Genomic DNA, 20,974 nt, shown 5'->3' with positions numbered 1-20,974 from the left:
AGGGAGTTACTTAATATTTACATAATTGTCTTTCAAATAAATTTAAAGATTAGGATGTTTTGATGCAAAGTGATGCAGCTTTAACTGAGCTCATGGCAAGGAACTGGGGAGCAGTGCAGTGTCCGAAGAAGAGGGAGCTGCCTACCAACAGTGATGCAGATATGCTGGGTGTCCTTAGTGGTCAGCCATGGTACAGGGGAGTGTAATGGAAGCAATTGGTCAAAGTAGTAGGAAGCTACATCAAGAAAAAACATTCAATGTGTTGGTAATTACACATGGAACCAGGGAATTAATGTGTTGCTCCTCTTTTTCTTTTCTTTGTTTCTGTTTAAAACGTAAAGATACTGAAAGGTATTAGAAGGAATTCGGCACATGGCTAGCTTATTTGGATAAATTCTCAGTCTCAAAACATTTTGGTGAACCTCAAAGTACTTCAAGGGTCTCATTTTTTTTTAGACACAGCCTTTCCTGAAACAGCTGTCTTTTCTATGTGGCTAGTTTGAGCTGAGAACTTGTCTTAAATGTTACATTAAAACTTACATTTTAAGTGAAGCACGAGGAATTCCTTTCACTCAGTGGATATGTTTTTAATCATTTCAGAGGAAAAAACATGGGGTACTTTTTCTATCGGGTATTTTAGAATGGTAAGTCACCCATTTCCAGTGGTGTATAGTTAAATAATGAAACACAATCCTCAGCATATACTATCGGTCACCTTAATGACACCCAAAGTCTGTCTTGCTGGGATTTGATCCCAGGACATGCTCTCAAAGACTTGGAACTTCAGTGATACGAAGAAAAGCTGTAAGTAAACAAAATCTGTCAGAATTAGACACCTAGCATCTACTTAGGCACTTAGGGACATAGTTTAGTGGTCGAGTTGGCGGTGTTAGGTTTACGGTTGGACTCAACGATCTTTTCAATCTAGATGATCCTATGATTAAAAACCAAAAATCCAAACTAAGGATACCTCTGTCAGTCAGAGGAACCATTGATCCTAAATATACAATACTTTGAAGGAAACCTTGGATCTTCTTGGAACTGTGCAAGTTCCAAATAGTAGCCTGTAATTAACATCTTGATGATCTCCTTGATACTGACATCATCGCCTCATTCAACTGAAATCATGTTGAAGTCACAAGCACTGAGCATCTCCAGCAGCTTTGAGGAGCTGAGCCTTTGAAACATCGAAGTCCAACATGAAGCAGTTCCTTTCAGTTAGAGGTGTGACAGATACTCAGTGTACAAAAACATATCAGAGAGAGAAAAGCTAGGCAGTAGAAGGTTAAAATTCTGCTGTTAAACTGGATGAAATAGTTTTCAAATTGTGGACCATGTTTAATTATCACTTCTTATGCAGAATTACTGTTGACTCCATGGAATGCTCTCGGATTTCTGCTCCAAGAGATGACCAAGCTCAACTTGCAAGCAGCCTGTTAATTATTTACACTTTCTAGTCCCAGCAGAGTGATTAGTTTGTGGTGAAACATTATACCAATAGCTGTGCTATGTTTTTCATCCAGAGATCTCAAAGAACTAAACAAACACTGGATTAACTTTTGCTACATGGAGCATGAAGTAAAAATTAATTTTTAATGCAATTCAATTTAAAGATTAAATTAAGAGCTAAAGTGAAAGCCTACAAAGTTGTTAGCTGGCTCACAGTTCAGTGTTCCTGCTCTTTTTTTCTGACTCTGGCTTACACAGAAACTGCAAGGGTGCATACAAATTGCGTGATTTTGTCAACTGTCAGTTACATATTTATTCTGAACTCATGTTGGTGCTTTTTCCCTATGGTGATTACTCAGTTTTATTGAATCGAGAAATGGTCATTAATTAAAAGAAGTCAACATTAGGCTGATTTTTCAGAGCCTCTGAGCAACATCAAATGCCATCAATTTCAACAAGACTTGGGAGAGTTTGGCAACACTGGAAAACAGGCTATTAAGTACAGCACACCCATGAGTCACTGCACCTAAAATTCAATCTGTGGGAGTTCTGTTGCTTGGAGTTACACAGTAATTTGGACTAGGTGAACATAATGAACCATGCTGACTTGAAGACCTGTGGAAAATATACACTTGTTTGAAAATATTAATAAATATATAGTGATTACAACTTAATGCTGAGAAACCCTGAAGTTGTATGAAGCCATTTAAAAAGAATTTATTATGTTGCTTACAGTTTCAATCTTTGAGTCTGATCTTTATATATGTTTAAAATGTAATTTTAATAATATGGTCTTTTAATTTCAGGTTTCATACAACCATGCCATCCATGCTGCAGGGTTCTTCATTGCTTTTTTTGTTTCACTTGTATTGACATGTGCTGGCTTTTTCATTGTTTACCGAACACAAATATTAAAATGGAATTTCCATGGTAAAAAAAAGGTGGGTCATAATGTCTGTAACAGTACTTTATTTAACATTGATCATATTTGGTGATACAACTTGCTAACTAACACAGATTGTCTAAAGAGCTTTTGAAGATAAATAAAAAGCCACCAGGTTATGGGTTAGATTTCCAGGTAATGCTATCTCTACAACCTCTAATCTTCAGTGCAATCAGATTTAGAGGGAAGTTTAAGAATGATAATCTGATTGAAAGAACTGTTGTACCTGGATGTTAACTTCAGACTGGAGGGAGATTACATTTTGGCTGTTAATTTCTTTTCATATTCCTCCCTTCCTCCTTTCCTCTTCGTCCCTCAAAATGAGAGGCAGGATGTCTGTGGGTTATAAGCAGTTGCCCAGAGAGTAGACCACTCACCTTGAGCACAGGAGACTTGGGTCCAAATTGTATTTCTGATCATCAGGAATAGGGATTTGAATTTTGGTCTCTCAATTCCTTGGATGTGCCCTAATCTCTTGAGTGATTAAGCAAAACAGTTGGGTTTGGGGGTGGAGCATTTTCAGTGCTTATCCAAGCTGTGCCAGTTTGGAGAAAGTATTTCAGTACATACTGGGATGAAGAAAGAAATTCCAGAGTCTGATAAATACTCATCAAGTTGGCCCAACTTCTAGCTCTTGCTTCTATTAATTATTTATGTATTTAAGTGAAGTGGAGCAACTTCAATGGGAGGGAACTGGAGACCTCAATCAGAATATTGCAGTGATTGGAGCAGTCCTGTAGGAGAGTTGTGCTCAGAGGTTTGAACCCGTCCTCTGCTTGGACAGTGGTGGATCTCCCATCCCTCTGAACTGACTAGAGGAGCTCACAAATCACTTCCAGCCTTAGTTTCTGTAGTTGAAAATTATGCCATCAACAACTTTTATTTCTTTTGGGTCTGAAAAAATAATCTGTTTAGATGAAAAGTGTGTGCCTTGTTTGTTTTACAGAAGAAGCTGTGGTAATGAGATAATAAAATAGGGCCAGTTTGGTCCTAGCATCGGATATTTATAGTGTCTTTTTTGTATAGTAATTTTATGAGCCCTCAGTCTCAAGGGAGTCTCACTGAACTGCAAACTGAGTCACTTCCATTGTTCATAGGATTCGTTTTTCATGTTGTTCACCTCATAATACTGTCATCTTGCCATATATAATTTGTATACTGTGGTAATTTAAAAAAAAAAAGGCCTAAAAAGTTTATAGTGCAAGATAACCTCCTAGAAGGCTTTCACAAGCCTACTGAAGTCGATGTAGAGTCTTTTGTCTTATGTTCATTTACTTTGTATTCCAGATCAGATATATACAAGAAGTTCAACCTGAAACAAAAGTAGTGTAATTGATTTCAGATACATATCTGATTTGCACAATCTCTTTATATGCTTTCCAGCAGTACAGTTTGAAGTTTGATAAGTACGAGCCTTCTCACCCAGTTACCTGCAATAAAATTAGGTCAGACAGTCAGTGTAAATTTTTGTTATAATCTGGTTTACTTTTTTTTTTTTTAGGAGATACACCATGAACTCAGCCAGAATCACAAACTGGAGCATTCTCAGTTTAATTCAGGTGATCTCTTTAGTGAAGATACAATTATGAATGACCAAATCATTGATATTCTGACCTTTGAAGAAACTGGGAACATGCGTCTGGCTTTAGAAGAGTAAGGATTCACTGCTATTGCATTACATTTATTACACTTATCATCAACTGAACCTTTGAATATGTTTTGAGTATCTGCCCTTTAATATTTTTTGTAGTGTCTATTTACACATATGACTGCACTACCTTAGGTTTTTGAACTGCACTAGTCACCTGTGAGAACTGAAAACTGTCATGTTTCATACGGCTTCACCTGTAGAAGTCAGCTCCATCTAGGCCTTAGACATGCAAGTTTCCAATCCAAACGTACACGTAGTTTTGCTTCTCTGTGCTTCACTAAGTAAAGGGGAACTTTTCTGTGTACAAGAAAATGTTGAAAGGGTGTATTCTACTATTGCTGAACACGTTCTGCTTTCAAAAGGGTGGCTTTTGTCCTAGAAAAGAGAGCTCTTGCTGAGTGTCAGCATTGCTGTTTAGCAGCATATTCGGAAAAACCTGAATCAGAGTCTAAGGCGTGAGGGTTTGTACTGCTGCCAGAAAGATACCATGTAGCTGCAGCGAGAGGGACAACTGGGTAGAGCAGAGAAACTCTCCTGATGTTGTTGAAAGGCCAGTCAGGGCTGTTTGACAGAAACATGCCACTATTAAATGTCATCTGTTCTTCAGCTGAATATGATAAAAAGGTCTGAGGTAAGGACAGATTAGATTTTGTTTGTTCAGTCTTGCTGTTAGCTTCTAGCAAGTTAGGTTACAGGCAGTATTATGCAACTAAAATCTGTAGAAGCTAAAAAGGATAAGTTACACGACCATGGAAGTAATTTTGTTTCTTAAAGGGTAACTAACAACATTATAATTTCCTACATTTCCTCGATAATTGGGATCGTTATCTCTGTAAATTGCACATTGGTCCTTGCTTTTATAACTATATAGCAACTCAGGATTTGAGAAGATTTACCCTGAAAATCATTATGTAAATATTAAGAATAACAGGATCAAAAATTTTTTTAACTTGCTTTAGTATTTTACTTCAGGGATAGTGAATATATAGCTAGTTTGAAAATAAAATAAAATGCTGGGGCTATTTTCAGATATGTTATGGTTTAGAAAGGTAAATATTCTTGCAAACCTTTGGATAGGATTATTTTTATAACAGGATTGTTTCTAAACCCATGAAACAGGATTCACTTCTTTGCGTAAGTATCCAGGGGCTAAAGCTTTTTTAATATTCTTATGCAGTTAGCACAAATGTCTGTCTTGCTTCCACTTCTTTCCTCACAGTTTCTATTTTCTCTGCCTCGAAGTAGTTAGAGCATTGCAGTGAATAAAGTAGATGCCCAATGGCAAACTGTCACTAACCTTCTTCACTTTCTGAATTATCTTTTCTTTCTTCCAGTATGAGGATAGTAGATGGACCACAAAGGTCTGGAGTTACAGTGGTTCCTGCTATGAAAGGTGATTGAAAGGGTGATAGACATTACTGTGAAGGGCTCAAATCAGCCTCTACCTGTTAGCAGTGGGGGTTAGATTATCCCAGTTCTCATTTCCTGTAGTTTTAAACTGGACCGTCTGATTTGTTTACCCTTAGGAGGTGACAAACAGATGTACTTAATCATATTTTTTTCTGTTCTTTCCTTCTTTTGATTGGCACTTATTGAATATGTGTATTCAATTACCTGTTACTCTCCTTTTTTAATGGTAATGCAGTTTATCTGACTGAGTGAGGATCTCTGCAATGTGAACTCCTTTACCAAGTTGCTCTCAGTTCCCTTTTTTACTAGGAGTGAAAAAGAGCGCTTCTAGGATATGATTATTCTCATCCCAAAGTAGACTTTCAAAATCAGTTGTATGGCTGCTGTGCCTGCTGATGCCCTGGACCCTAGGCTGATTAGCTCAACTCTAGGGATCTGGAGGTGGGTGAGATGAAACCCAGTCTTGCAGGCTGGTTGGTCAGAAAGGCTACAGCATTACTTTAAGGCCTATATTGAATACATGCAATATTGTTCCTGCTTTCTTCAGTAGCTATAATACATCCCTTCTTTTATCTCTCATTGTTAATGCTTTGATATTTATTTTATTGATATCTTCCTCATCTATAACATTGTTTCCATATTCATTCTGCAAGTTGGGGCAAAGCAGTCCTTTTATTTCTGATCTGCATTCTGTAAAGGTTTCGTTATAGTCTTGTACTTCATAAACTGTTGTACATTATCCAGAATTTTAACTGGTTCCAAAGATGAAGTTAAAATACTGTACCATTGCCTTAGGAGCTTCTGTGACAGTGATCTAGGCTAAAACCAGAACCAAGAAATTCTTCTGAATTCTACTGAATTACCTGCTTTGAGGATAGTGATTTGTAAAATATAAAGGGAAAAAGAAAGATGGTACATTTGTAATTCATTGATGGATAATTGCAGTCAATTTGAATGGATTCTGTGGTTGAATGAAATGTTGTAATTTTACTAATTGTGGTCACAATCAATTTTCCAATGATGTTGCGTTTTGTTTTATTACATTTAGTGATGCCCAATGGGATAGTTGGGTTTTCTGTAAGGAAATGAGCAACGAGGTTTGTATTGTCTCATAGGAGTGGCAGGCAGTATACTGAGGATAAGAACTGGGCTATTTTGAGCATAATTTTTTCATGTCATATGTATACCAATATGAATTTGATCATCATAATCCTGGATTTTATTATTTGAGGAAGCAAAAGTATAGGGGCTTTTCTTAGAGAGCTTTTGATACTTCAGAATATTTTCAACCAGCCAACGTCATCTTCCTTATATGCTAGCTTGATAATTCCTTCTGCATGTATGGGTGCAGCTATGTGTCACTTTCTCTACATGGCATAGGTGTAAGCTTAGCAACATAATGGATACATCTTTTTAAATTGCACTCTGATGGTAAATGTGGTTGGAATCATTCTGCTGCTTTGTTCTTTTGTCCAGATGCAAATGAAAAAATTACTTAGAAATGTAAGCACCACAGAATTTTTTTGTTCTCTTTATGACATAAAGCTATGTTAATAGTTAATGTCTTTTACAAAGTGGCAGTGCCAAATTGTTTAGCAAATACATTAAGAGCATGTGTTCAATATTTATGAACAGGTACATCTTTGGAGTGTAGACAGTTTGCACTGTCAGGAGGATTGGCTAGAGAACAAAACTTACTCAATATTTCATAAGGAAGCTTCTTAGTTACTCATTTTGTGAGTTTTGTCTTAATAAGTCATATCCTTAATGTACATTATGCAGCAAAATAGCTTGGCTTTTATTCTCAGTAGGTTCCTCACTGTGTATGTTCCTGAATATTGGCCCATTGGCAATGAATACTAATGAGAAGAAGCTATATGATTTGAATATTTGACATGCGCACTAGATCATACTCCAAAATGCCGTAGGTCTCTTTTTCTGTATGTCTAGAACAGAAAATGAAGAGAGCTGAGCAGTTTGGGTTTGTGTCCAGTGTGATGGACTCTGACCATGCTTATAGTCTCAGAAGACAGAGATACGTTAAAGGCAGCTTGATTCTGTTAAATGGCTTTCCATTACTGCAGCTTTACTTTTTCATCTTCATTTTGTACAGCTATGCTTTCTTGAGTTTGTCAAAGCTCTAACTGAACTTGAACCTGCTTGCTGATACACAATACATACTAGCAATTATTTTGGGAAATAAGTAATATGTATGCATTGCAGCTGATTTTTGTGTTTGGTTTTTTTTTCCTTATGGTAGAGGGCATTGAGGCCAATGTACAGGAGAACAGGATCAAACTGTCTATAGAGAGCCTTGACAGAAAAGTGAAAAACAATTTACTACTCTATTAGAAGTTCACGTTTTCTCTCTAAATGTAAATTTCTTGCTGTACATCCCAATTTAATTTGCTGAGGAGTAAATGTGTGGAATTTTTTAACCCTGAATTCAAATGGAAGGTAAGAATAAAAGATCACGTTGTCTTAACAGTTGGACTTCAGTATTCCTACATAGAAAATGGTGAGAAGTAGTTATATTGTTAGTACAAAAAGTAATTGAGGTGCTAAATTTCTGTATTTTGTAACTTTTAAAAAGTGTAATCAAAATTTTAGATTTTTTTTGAAGGGAGGATATATTCATTGCTCCTTTTTTTTAGCAGTGTGCATAAAGCAGAAATACAACAATAAATAATACTCACATGGGTGTAACAACAAGATACAGTGAATACACATGGAATGAAACCCAGACCCTGCATTGGTAGTTCTGTGTTAAGAATGCTGTTGCTTATGGGTTTTTTTCCATCAGAGAAACGTAAATGATTAATAGGTGATAGGAGTCTATAAGACAGGGGAACTGAAGAAAACAAGTACTTTGAAATTAATGAGTACATAACTTTTTTCATCTAAAAAATGTCACTGATGTTGTTTAACTATGAAGAAATTGTATTCAGAATTATGAAGGTCATTTCTGCTGTCCACCCAGAACAATTCACCTCATGCAGAAAACAGTCTGCTTTTGAGAGTAGTGCTGTTAGTGATGCTTTGTTCCATATAATTTTGAAGGAAGACTGAGATTTGCTACCATTTCTGTGATTTGAGTACTCAGTCTTCTGAGTAGATCAGAAGAATCTTGAGTAGATCACAGTAAAGTTGGAAGCTCATCAGGCATTAATGCATAATGCGTATAGCCATAATATATATTTATGCTTTTGTTAGTATCCAGGCTGAAGTTAGTGCTTTTATAATCAATGGTAAAATGCATAGTGAGTTCCCTGGAAGCAGGGCTCTGGAGTCTTTTTTACGCTCTTTTTGTATAGCAGTTATTCAGTGAGATACCATTTTCTGTGTTCTATTGCAAGAGCTATATTGTAGCTAGCTGTGGTTTTTAAATTGATTTGCTGAAGATCACTGCTTTATCAGTTTTCATACTTTCTGCAGTCAAAGCAGAGGTTCTTGGTCTCTTACATGCAGGATTTTTCAAATGTTTTTTTTAAACAGTTTAAGAATTGAAATACCTTTACTCTATATATCGCTGTAGAGAGTTAAAGGAATTTGATAGTAAAGCTGCTGCCAAGTCTAGTGCTTAGACTTTTGGCAGGTTTTTGTGATATTTTTTTTTTTTGTGAAGAGCTACTGGTCTCTCAGCTGAATTTATCATCTTTTTCAATGTGGGGTTTTTTTTGTTTGTTTGTTTGTTTGTTTTTGGCTGTATATCATAAGAATCCTATTTCTGGTTTTGTCAGCATTCTAACCTTTTCTGGAAGGCTAAACTTAACCTGTGACTCATCCATGTGAAAGCACCCGTAGATAATCATCACATACCTTTCTTAGCAATTTTTTTTACTGATGAGATGTCCTGTATTCTCTGTAGGCTCATGTTTGAGCTGTGCCGAATTTATGCTTGACTGTATAGGTGTCACAGGACTGATGGATGAACTTTCCCAGTTCAGAGCTGGCTGCAGGCCAGTACATCTGCTGGTGTAGCGCAGAGCATCTTCAGACCACTAGCCCAGGCAGGCAGCGCCCAGCCTGGCAGTAAGCAGAGAGCAGGGAAAGGCAGTGTGCCCCACGGTGGCACAGGAAGGCTGTAAAACTTGGGTTTGAGCAGTTGGTAGCTGTTGGTGGCTGTTCAGACTTCATGCCATTATCTCTTTGTTTCTGCTTGCACCCAGTTATGGTCTCCTGCAAAGGTTTGTGCCTCATTGTGTTGCAGCCTGTGTAAACCCCTGCCCTGAAATATTAGCAGTCTCTGTTGTGACTGGACCCAGTGGGAGAGCATGGGAAGCAGAAGAGGGAAGATAGGAGAGTGAGCCTGAATGGAGGCGCTGCACACAGTCTGCATTGACGTGGAACTTAAAAAAAAAAAAACCACACCAAGACCCAAAAAGAACAAAAAAATCACAAAATCAAAAAACCCAAAACCCAAAACAAAGCACAGCCCAACATATTGATACTGTATTACTAACACGTCAGTAAATAGATGATTTAGGAAACAAACCACATAGATGATTTAGGAAACAAACCACAGCTGCAGCTGAAGACCTTTGATGCCCATTACAATTGAATTAGCTTTCTTTTCTTACTGTTACCAAAGCCAGCACTACAGGTACTGTTTTCTGGCTGTGTGATTCTCCAAGTCCAACCCTTTCTCCATCTTCACTTCTCTGAAGTGTGATAAGACAACACAGACCATAACACTTCTTTTCTGTCCTCTTTTTTCCTTTCCTCACTGCAGCTGTCCCATTGGCACTGTGGCCATGGATGCAGGACATCTGCTGCTCTGGCTCAGACTGTAGTAGTGTGTGGCACTGGCCTGGGGGCAGTTGTGTGTCTGTCTGTCCTTCCCTGGCAGCCTTCCTCTCTCCAGCTGGAGCTGGTGCATCTGTGCTGTGGTGCTCCCGAGTTACTGCTGCAGCAGGGCATCCAGGACAGTAGAGACAAACCATCCATATGTGGCCCTAAATTACATGCTTTTTGGGAGTGTTGTGTATCATGAAGGGATGCTTTGCAGAAACTGCCATCACAGGGCTCTAGTCTCCTCTGGATACTGTTGTTAATACATATGCTGCTAACTGGCTACCATTTGCAGATGAGAGATGAGTCTTCTGAAAATGAGGGAGGTTTCTGCTTTGGTGAGAAAATGTCACCAAAGGGGTTTCCTTGATGTTTATCTCCCCTTTCGACTTCAGAAAGTTGTGTCACAGTAATTTCTTATCTTTGCAAGCTGAATTTGTTTACAAATGTATCAGAAAGTTGTTAGTTCATTTTAGGACTGTTAAATTCAGCAGCTATTAATTATCCTGTTCAAAAATTCCCTCTGTGGGCCTCTAATTTGAATAATAAGACTTAAAGACGTAAAACTCACAAAAAATACAATTATTTTGTACTTAATGAGAGGTTTCCTTTTTTGTGGTGTGGTGGTGGTAGTTTTTTTTGTAAACTATAGTTGTTTCTTTCCTGACCCTAGCTGCTTTCCTGTATTCTTTTATTAGGTCTGTGGAAGACATCAGGTGCTCAGGTACTCTCTGCTTCTCTGTGTTTGGCATCTGGGATTCTCCCTTCCCAGATCTTCTCTGACAGGTCTTTAAATCCACTTCCTCCTCAAGTGAGTGAAAAATCTTTTAAACTTGCTGTTTGTAGTTTCATTTTCTACATGTCTGTTCACCTTTCCTCCACACACACTTTTTTGTACCACCTGCCTTCTGTACTGTCCTCATCCTTTCTCTGCATGCTTTGTTCAACAGAAGCTTTGATAGTTTTCATCAATAGGTTCCATCTGCTACCTCCATTGGCTTTCGCATTTCTATTATGCTGAATACAAGACATTTTAAATATGGAATACTGTAACAAGCAGAGTGCAGAGCTTTTAAAGAAACTTATTAAATCTAACTCAGTTTAAGGAGGCATAGTGTGTCAGGTTAGGATTTTTTTTTTTTCTCCTAGCTGTCACAAAACACTGAACATTTCAACTGGATGATTGTGAGCATTAGTATTCCGATGGACATGTATAATAAATGCTTTGAGACACAGGATTCCTGTTTTGTACTGACTGTTGGCTTCTAAGACTCCAGGACTATATTGATGCAGCTTGTTAAGGCTCCCCTCAACCTCTCATTTGGAGTAAGAGCTTGAAGCAAGGTGCATGTGATGAGCTTGTCTCACTGCCACTAGCTGCTGTGTGGAAGAGGCAGACTAGAAGCAGAGCACGTCATGTGGAAGGTAGATTTCAAATTTATAAGACACAACCTTTCTTCAGCTGCTACTGAAAAAAAAAAATAATGGTCTGGCTGCTTTCTTTCAGGGTGAGACCTGGGAGAGCTGTGTCTTGTAATTACTTTTTCTCCATGCTATTACCCTTGAATTGGTAGAACAGTTCACCTGCTGCTTCTGTTTCATTGCCTTCTTCACAGATTGTTGTCATGAAAATGGAGGGTGAGAGTTGCAGATTAATTATACCTGGGATCTTAACGGCTTCATCATTGGTGACACATGAGCATCAGGTGAACTACACCTGTTGCTCTTCCTGCATTTGGCATTATGATCTTGAGTGAATTGGGGACTGCAGTTCTCTGTGGGTGAGGAGCATGGGAGTCTTACTTAAAATGAAATCAGTTCTAGTCTGTAATGATTTGCAATAAATAGGAAGAAATGCTGTGGGAAGGATAATGGGAAATGTGATGGTGTTTGGTTTTGGCTTTTATTCTTGGGATCACTGCTGAAGAAGACTGGAAAAGTAGCAAGTAAGGAGGTGAGTGAGGAATGGCTTAATCTTTTTTGGACACATGCTGAAAAAAATCTTGCGTTTATGATAAGAAATAAATAGTGTGTTATGAGCTGTGTATCACCGTGTTAGAGCTGTGAAGTGTTGCTTTACAGGAAGAGAGATGAGGAATTGTCTTTGACACATCAATAAGAAGGGGTTAGTAGGTGCTGTGACCGTCATCTTTCAGTGCGTGCATGAAGAATGGAAAAATAATGACTAAGGAACTTGTTATTCTAGCAAACAAAGAGAGTTGGAAGTTGAAACTATTCAAATTCAAGCCGAGAATAAGGTGACGGGTTTTGGGTCTTAAATTATCAAGTGGAACAATTAATTAAAGTGTTGTTTAGTTCTCTGTTAGGGGATGCTTGAAAACCAAGATGAGATGTTTCTCACAAAAGGCAGATATGCTTCAATTAAATCAGAGCTACTGGGCTTGAAGCAGGAATTTAAACTGAAAAATAAATCTGGTGGTGTGAATTTTACAGGCTAATAACAAACTGAGGAATCTATGAAGGGGAGCCTCCTACCACTGCTTGACAGTCATGAGGGAAATGTTATAGCATAAAGCTCCCATTTTCTGGATCCTTGTTTTTATTTAGGTGCATTTGCACGAAACTGAAACACATCTTTTAAGTTAGTTGTCATGAGTAAACAGCTTAGTACTAGCTGGGTATGAAAGCAAAAATCCTAGGAATTCTGTAAACAAAAAGACTTCAGAGAAAATACACATCTGTGCTGCCCATTTGAAGTGCTTGCTGCGTTGCTTCAGCATCTTCTTCCCTTGATCCTGCTGTCACCTATTCTCTGTGGTTGCCCCGCTGTCCTGCACTTGAAAAGGACTCTCCCAAGCAGAGGGAGCAGATCAGTGCCCGGGGGGGCTTGACCATGAATGTAGCGGAACACCACCCAAGAGGGCTATGTACCTGCAGGTGCTGCCTTGCAGTGTCCATCTGTACATAGCACAGAAAAGCTGGATTTTGTGTTGCCCTGGGGACATTATAGAAAATAATAGCTCTTACAGGATCTTCAAATTACTGTGAATAAAGTTTCAGGCACACAATGTTTCAATCACAGGGATCTGGCCCCATACAGCAGTGATTGATTCCTGCTCCTGTATGCGAGGAAGAGACAGGGGAAATAGAGGAAGTTTTGCAGCTGCAACCAGCTACCCTGCTGCAGATCACCAAGACAAGTATGGCCATGGCCAGTGCATTTATGGGATTTTGAGGGACTGCAAAAGAAAAATCTCGCTGCTTCTCTGTGATAGATTTATTATAGCTTAAGTTAATGGCTCCTAAGTACTTAAAGTATTTGACTCGTAAGAAAACAATGATCTATACCGTTCTTTGATATATACCATTTTGAATGTAGTATCAGTCTACTGTCTTGCAAATCTTGCCAAGACATTTGCTATGGATTTGAAATTTATTCTGAGATTTGACTGTGGAACAAATCAAACCAGTAATTTAGCCTCACTGAAAAAAGAATGGATTTAAGGTCTTGAAAGTGTATTTTGTAGGTCGCAATGACATTCCTGTATACTTTATTCACACGTGGAAGCTTACTGGGCTTTGTGTTCGTGTAAATAGACATGCAGGGTCAAAACCCACCTAATTCTTCAATCCTCAATTGTGTGCAGAATAGGCAAAGCTATAGAATTTACAGTAGTTACATAGTATGTGAAATGAGAATAATTGTAATTCCAATTTAATTAACTCTGAAGATAAATGAGAATATATTCATATGAAATATGAATTTGTTGTATTTTGTAAAAAAAAAAAAAAAAAAAGAAAAAGAAAAGCATTTCCCTCTGGTTTTAATCTCTTTTCTAGAACTCTATTAATATTCACAAGAGAGAGGTATCAGCCATTTTAGTTTATTTCTATCTGCACATGATCAAAATACTCTCCCATCTTCCCTGCAGGGAAGGAATATACCTGTGTAGAACATGAAGCAGTGATGTATCAATGTAGATGGGTCAGTGAGTTTTGAACTATTTTAAAAAGTGAGTGAAATTTATAGTCTATTCAGATACTAACTTCATCTGCTTACCAACAGAGGTGGTTTTGATATTTTTATATATATATATATATATTAATTTTATTTTTTTTGTGGGAGGTTGTTTGCCTTTAAACTGAGGAATATTTTGAGTTTTAAAGAAAAGCTTTTCCTTTTTGTGTCTAAAATGGAAACACAAGAGTGGACATAATTCATTAAAGTTGCTGTTGTAGAAGCTGGCTCACCCTGCTTTTTAATGCATGGTGCCTATCATGATTAGTAAACTCATATGCTGTAATATTCCTGCACTTCTCTGACTGCCATTTGGTTACTCAGTAGTGAATGAATCTAGATATCCTTGTTTTCTGATAGAAATTTTCTGTAATCTGATATAAAACAGTTCTGATTACCTTTCTACAGCTTGGAGGTTGCCAGCCTGACGCGGGCAGATGCTGATCTGGAGGCATATCGAACACAGATATGTAAAGAAGTGATTTCGATGATGATGAAGAACATGGTCTTAAGTCACAGCCTCTTTCCTCATGTAGAGAAGAAGATGAGTTCAATTTTCAAAAAGCAGTTTCTTATAATGGAGAAAGAGATTCAAGAGGAGTATGAAAGAAAGATGGTGGCTTTAACAGCTGAATGTAATCTGGAAACTGGGAAGAAAGTGGAAGCTCAGTGCCAAAAAGCAAGGGCTGCAAATGAAGAGGCTGAGGAATTAATGAAGAAAATGAATGAAAAGGTAAGTCTGGTATAAAATCAAGATATTTTGCATGATACATCATTTTTGTAGATGGTTTCTCTTTTAGACTAGGATGGATGAGTTGTCGTCTTAGAAGAGTAAAGAGAAAAGCTGTACAATTTAAATGCGTTCAAAAATTCAGATGTCATAATTAGGGTAGTTATTAAGAAACTGTGTTCTTCTTCACCAGAAAATGAGCTTATCTCAAGATAATCTACCTGAAAACAGAAGTTTTGCATTACCCTGATATTTTATTTTTTTTACAGTCACTTAAACCCTTGCAAAGTGGTGGGGTTTTTGAACTATATTTTGCTGCAGCAGTTCCTAAGAACTCCCATCAGACACTGTGTAAACTATTTTGCACATTCAGAGCAGAGCAAACTCTAAAAAGACTCCAATATTGATAGTCTTACTTGGAAGAAAATGAGACTATAGGTGCAATGAAGGGCCGATTTCCTCCAAATCCAGTGAAGGCAAGCAGAGTGATCTATATTTTAGGCAGAGGAGGGAGTGGACTTCTCTTGCAAATAGCCTCTGGATAGTAATGAGAAAAATAATTTTACAAGTTCAGGGTCTCCCTTTAAGGAAAAGCTTAATGCTTATTCACTTTCATTCAAAGATCTCAGTCCGAATGGGTAAGTGTCATTACTGAGGATTTCATAGGCAGTCACTAGCTGGAAATTGAGCCTGTGTCACCAGTCCAACATCCCATGCACAGAAGTGTTTCCTGTGTTCCATGTCTTTTTTTTTTAAGTATATTGAATGGTTACAATAAAACTGATGCCCCGCCAGCGCTTTTTTTTTTTTTTCTTCACATGTCTGGAGAGGACTTTTTTGAATATTTCACCTATGTAAGCTTAAAATGCTAAAATAGCTGAGTTAATATTTCATGCTTGTCAAAGGTCTTAACTCTTATTAAGAGGACGGCTTGGTGGGAATAAATAGAGCAGTTCATTCCTGATGAGTAGAGCTTTGCTTTTGGAGCACAAGTGGATATATGGTAATGGGATGTGATAATGCTGAGTTTCCAACTGTGTGTTTCAGTTCAAATATAGAGGCAAAAAAGTTATGCTAGGTGTATAATCTCTTATACCAGTATATTCCTTAGTTGCGTATGTTCTCTTCGTAGACAGTACTTAAGGTTTTGATCTTCTCTTTTGTGTTGTTTTTCAGTTGGAGGATTTTTTGCCTTTTTTAATTTAAAAAAAATATTTGCTTATCATATACCTATAATTTTTAAGGACTTTTATGACACTTCATGATAGCAGTTTCGACAACAGGTTTTGTGCTGAGCGTGACTTATCAAAGGTACTAGAGTATTCTGAAGGTCTCAAGAAGTACTTTGGTTTATTAGGCTGTTGTGTGGGGAAAGTGTATGGCACAAGGCTAGTGAACCTTTGAATTTCTTTGATGTTTCAAGGTGAGTTTTGAATTGTGACCCTAGCGAGCTTTCAAATATCTGTAGTGTATGAACATCCTGAACTAGAGGTGCTAAAAAATCAAAGGAGTCAGCAAGGAAGGGATACTTGTGGGCATCTTGTTAATGATGAGGTGAATTTTACTCCACAGAAATCTTTTTCCTTCTTCTGGTTATAGAGGCCTAGACTAGATGTCTGACACTTAGGTAGGCCTGGCTGAGATGAATCCTGCTGTCACAGAGAGAGAGGCCTGACTGAAAATCACTGTGTGAAATCACACTAAACATGCTCTCAGCAAAGCAGCTTTTTTTGGCACAAAATACCTTGGCATTGGTTCAATCTCATTTGTACTGGAAATCCTGAAAGGTGGGAATCAAACGAAGAATTAAGGCCAATCCAGTAGTTGTTGTGATGCCTTTGTCATATACTAATGTCTTGCTGTTTGCTTTCCTGTGAAAGGACCTGTTTTTGTACTGAGTGTGGAATATAGTTCCAGAGGACATACCAGAGCACTAGGGTTGGCCTCCATTTGTGCACTGGCAGCAGGTACACTGACATCCAAGAACCAGGAGTGAAAAACAGCTGGAGCAATGACCTCCTTCCCCTCCCAGCCAAAACACAGAATGTATATTCCCTGCCTTTTTCATTAATTTGCTGTCTGTGTGTGTCTCTTGGGAATGAGGAATGAGGTGCAGAGGACAGTTGTCCCCAGATAAATAGTATGAAATTTAGAACAAGACCAACATAACTACTGTTGTGTAACTCTGCTGATATAAGAAACATTCATTGATCAGTAGGACATGTATGTTTTGATTTTATGACAAGTTTGCACCATCTGATATGGAAACGGTGAATATGTAATTCTTACTGGAGAACTATGAAAAAGTATTTATTGCAAAGAAGCTTTTAAATTCATTGTCATTTAATTCTACTGTGTTGTAACTCTAAAATTATGCTCTGGGATTAATTTTTAGAAACCAGTAGGTAAAGTCACCAATAATAAGAACTTTTAGAGATTTGTAGTAGAATAGGTTTTTTTGTAATTTATATTGTTTTTAAAATGTATGCTTATTGTAATTTCATTGTTCTGAATATGAGTCTATTCAATTTTAATAGGATTCCAGGATTGATGAAACCTAAGAAACTAATTTCATATATATACTTTGTGTTGAATTTCATGGCATTTTGTGTAATTTATCTTAATGCTTCTAAATTCTAAAAAGACTTCATAATGCCTTGGAAGTATTATCTGGATTAGCAATTGACAGCTGTACAACCCCTGCCATTCCAAACAGGTGAAAACCATGGGAAGTGTACACTGCTTTAGTATTAGCCTTCATTCAAACCTGAAATGACAGTGATCAGATTATGCTCAAAATATGTATGAACTGGTAGCAGTGATACTTTAAAATATGTTGAGTACTGAATATCACTTCAGATTTATTTGTTTCTCTCCTCTCTGCAGCCTGCTTTAGAATATAAAAGTCTTTTGGATAGACTTCAGAGACTGGAGCAGGACCACCTGAAGAGGTTGCTTCTGGTAAAGCAGGAGGAATATTTTGCAAAGGCTTATAGACAGCTGGCTGTTACCCAGAGAAAGGAGCTCCATAATATCTTTTTTACACAGATAACAAATGCTACTTTCAAGGCAGAACTGAAGATGGAAGCAGCTAAAACATTAGTGGAAGGTTATTCTAAAATACAGGTAATAAGAATGGACTTACCATCCTAACATAATGACAGAATACAAACCCACAGTAACTTTTGAGGAATGTTGCAGGATAAATATTATCACTTTTATAACTAATCTTAGGAGGAATTTTAAAAAGTATAATGCCATCATGCACATCTAGACAACTGTATATTGATGCATGCGCACAGCCTTTTTCTGCAACAGTGAGTTAGATGTATTTGCCACAATGTTATGTGCTTAGTGCTGACTTCTCTTTTTATGGGTGATATTTCCAAAGCACCCAGATGCTTAAAGCTTGTCTTTTACTGCTCAAGGAAGATAAGACCAGTAGCTTGCCTGTTTCATGGAGAAGAAAGAAGTTTGAAAACATGTCTACACCGTACTGTGGGAAATTGTGTAATATAAATCTCCAGTTCTACAGTGCAAGTATATCAAAATATTCACATTTTGGGGCTCCACTTAGCTCCTGAAAGCTCTGTTGGTGCAGCTTTGCCCCTAAGCCCTCCCCCACAGGATGATCTGAGAGCAGATTTGTGCTCGTGCAGCAAACATCTGGTGCCAGGTCTAGCCTTGCTGGTGTTAATGGGGCCCTCAGCGTGGTATGGAAATGCCAGAGTGCCATTTTCAAAAGTAATTTCAGCCCAAATAAAGGGATTTAAGCAACTAAGAGAATGGTTAGGTACCTGAATCGATTTTATGAATGGTATTTTCTGAAACAAATCAGATGCTGTCTAATGAATGGTAGGTACCTTTTGTAGGCCTGTCTGTATAGGGATTTTCAAAACACTCTAGGCATCAAGTGCTCTTCTTTGCTTCAGAAGATCTACTGAGCCTCTTAATCCAAATATTTAGATGATTGAAATTGCGGTATGTCTGAAGTGCTATGGTTTTGTACTTTGAGGGGTTGAATATCTCTAGCTTATGCAGTACAGTATGTTCAGGACTTTAGTTTGGTTTCAGGTACATTTTAAGCCTCTTGAAACAGAATAGCTTGAGTTGTTTCTTCAAGGGTGGGTTGTTTTTTTATTCAGTTTGTGTTGAAAGTTAGTTTAAATTCCAGAATTTCTGGGAATCGTTTTTCTGGCTGCTTCATGAAGAACAGTATAATTATTGTGGTCCTGGAGGCTGAGGGCCTGGACGTTAAAAAGCAGTATCTGGAAGTAGGTGTGAAAACATGTAAGGCCCACTCCTAAAACTGGATGCAGATGTCACTACAGAAGAGCCACATGTGGGCCACTGTCAGAGTTAGATGCAGTACGCACTTGTGCCAAAAGGCAGTTGAGCAGCCAGCAGAAGATAGAGCAAGTGGAAGAAGTTTTTTGACAATGTTTTGGCTGCTCAGTCATGGGTCACCTAAGTATCAGACCTTGTCTTGGCTATCTGATGCTAGCAGAATGTCTGCTATAGACCATTGTGCGCCTGCCTTCTACCAGACCCTTTTGTAGGTACCTGAACCCTTCCTGTCCCCCACTGTTGGAAGGAGGAACTTCTGAGCCAGCCTGTGTGCAGCAGGCCTGGCTTCCCCATGCTGTACTGGACACCTGGAAGACTTACCCTTGGCTTTGAAGTCAATTTAGATACCTTTGAAAATGTTAGCCTTTATTTATTTAATCATACAAGAGATTGTAAAGAAAAATGAAGGGAGGGGCTGGGGGGAAAAATGACATGATACTACTTAGTGCTGTTACTGAACATATGCTGCTGGACACCTGGAAGACTTACCCTTGGCTTTGAAGTCAATTTAGATACCTTTGAAAATGTTAGCCTTTATTTATTTAATCATACAAGAGATTGTAAAGAAAAATGAAGGGAGGGGCTGGGGGGAAAAATGACATGATACTACTTAGTGCTGTTACTGAACATATGCTGTCTTCAGGTCCCAGTTCAAGAGTGCTTTGAGCAGGAACAGTTCTACTAACACCGGTACATGATCAAATGACCTTTTAACTCAGGGCTCTCGGGAGGTGCACTAACTGTTCAGGAAAGTACACGAAATATTGAGGTATTCAGACCAAAATTTCAATGTAGTATTTGTTGTGTTTTGTTGAAAGAACAAGAATAAATTGATGCATTCATTAGAGTGAAGTTGATACAAGCTTGTTTTTCACTTGTAAGAGCTTTTTAACTTTGCCCTGTTAATGAACACATTTGGTCTGATACCCACAGGTATTAGCTGAAGTTAACACTACATCTAATTGAATATATTTGTTCATATTCTTTCCTGTAGGGAGACATTGAAGAGCTAATGGATTTTTTGCAAGCTAGCAAGAAATATCACCTGAATAGAAGATTTGCTTACAGAGAATATCTTATAAGTAAGATACAGTTAAGGGATTCTCGAGCCTCTGCTCTTATAAATGCAGCAACAGCCCAGATATCAAGTCTCATTAATAAGATGGAAAGGTAAATACCTAAATTGTTTTCTTGGCAGCCACTTGGCTACATTATCTCACAGACAATAGAATACTCTTCAAAAGTCCTTTAGTCTGTGTTACCTAGCAGGAAAGCTAAATGAAACTGTTATATTTTAAGTTAATTCTGAGAAAATATTTTAACTGATTTTGTTAGTTAATATCCCAGCAGACGCTAAGGTGAGGCTTTGTTGTCTGTATCTGCTATTTTTGTGTCCGCTCTATACAGCTCCTTTTTATAATTCTGAGTTCAGTGGGAGTCAGGCTCATGTAAGAGTCTCGATGTCTTTATACATCCATTGTTTGTGTTAGTCCTCAGTAATGTGAAAAGTGCTATCAAAGTCCATTGCAACATGTACCAGTTAAAACCTTTTGTCTGGGTTCTTTATGCATGAATATCTGGATTTAACAGAAAAGAACAACTGTGATTCACTAGTGATTGAATGTGTTTGAGGAGCTGGAAGTACAGTCTCAAGCTGGAAAGCATGAATATTTT

The 20,974-nt window shown here is 37.8% G+C and overlaps 1 protein-coding gene across 4 annotated transcripts in view; it reads left to right on the top strand.

The window, feature by feature from the left end:
* EVC2 (EvC ciliary complex subunit 2) overlaps positions 1-20,974 on the top strand; it is an 80,397-nt gene that overhangs the window by 22,643 nt on the left and 36,780 nt on the right. For 3 of the 4 annotated variants that reach the window (XM_037384976.1, XM_037384977.1, XM_037384975.1), the window contains exons 8-12: positions 2,256-2,390; positions 3,894-4,045; positions 14,632-14,956; positions 17,840-18,079; positions 20,295-20,470. In XM_037384976.1, the coding sequence (XP_037240873.1) occupies positions 2,256-2,390; positions 3,894-4,045; positions 14,632-14,956; positions 17,840-18,079; positions 20,295-20,470 (1,028 nt within the window). The remainder of the gene's footprint in view (positions 1-2,255; positions 2,391-3,893; positions 4,046-14,631; positions 14,957-17,839; positions 18,080-20,294; positions 20,471-20,974) is intronic. The other variant, XM_037384985.1, reaches the window with a different exon arrangement.

This window comes from Falco rusticolus, chromosome 1, assembly GCF_015220075.1.
Source record: "Falco rusticolus isolate bFalRus1 chromosome 1, bFalRus1.pri, whole genome shotgun sequence".
Lineage (NCBI taxonomy): Eukaryota > Metazoa > Chordata > Aves > Falconiformes > Falconidae > Falco > Falco rusticolus.
The sequence above is the reverse complement of the archived record's forward strand: the minus strand, read 5'-3'. Positions and strand labels throughout refer to the sequence as shown.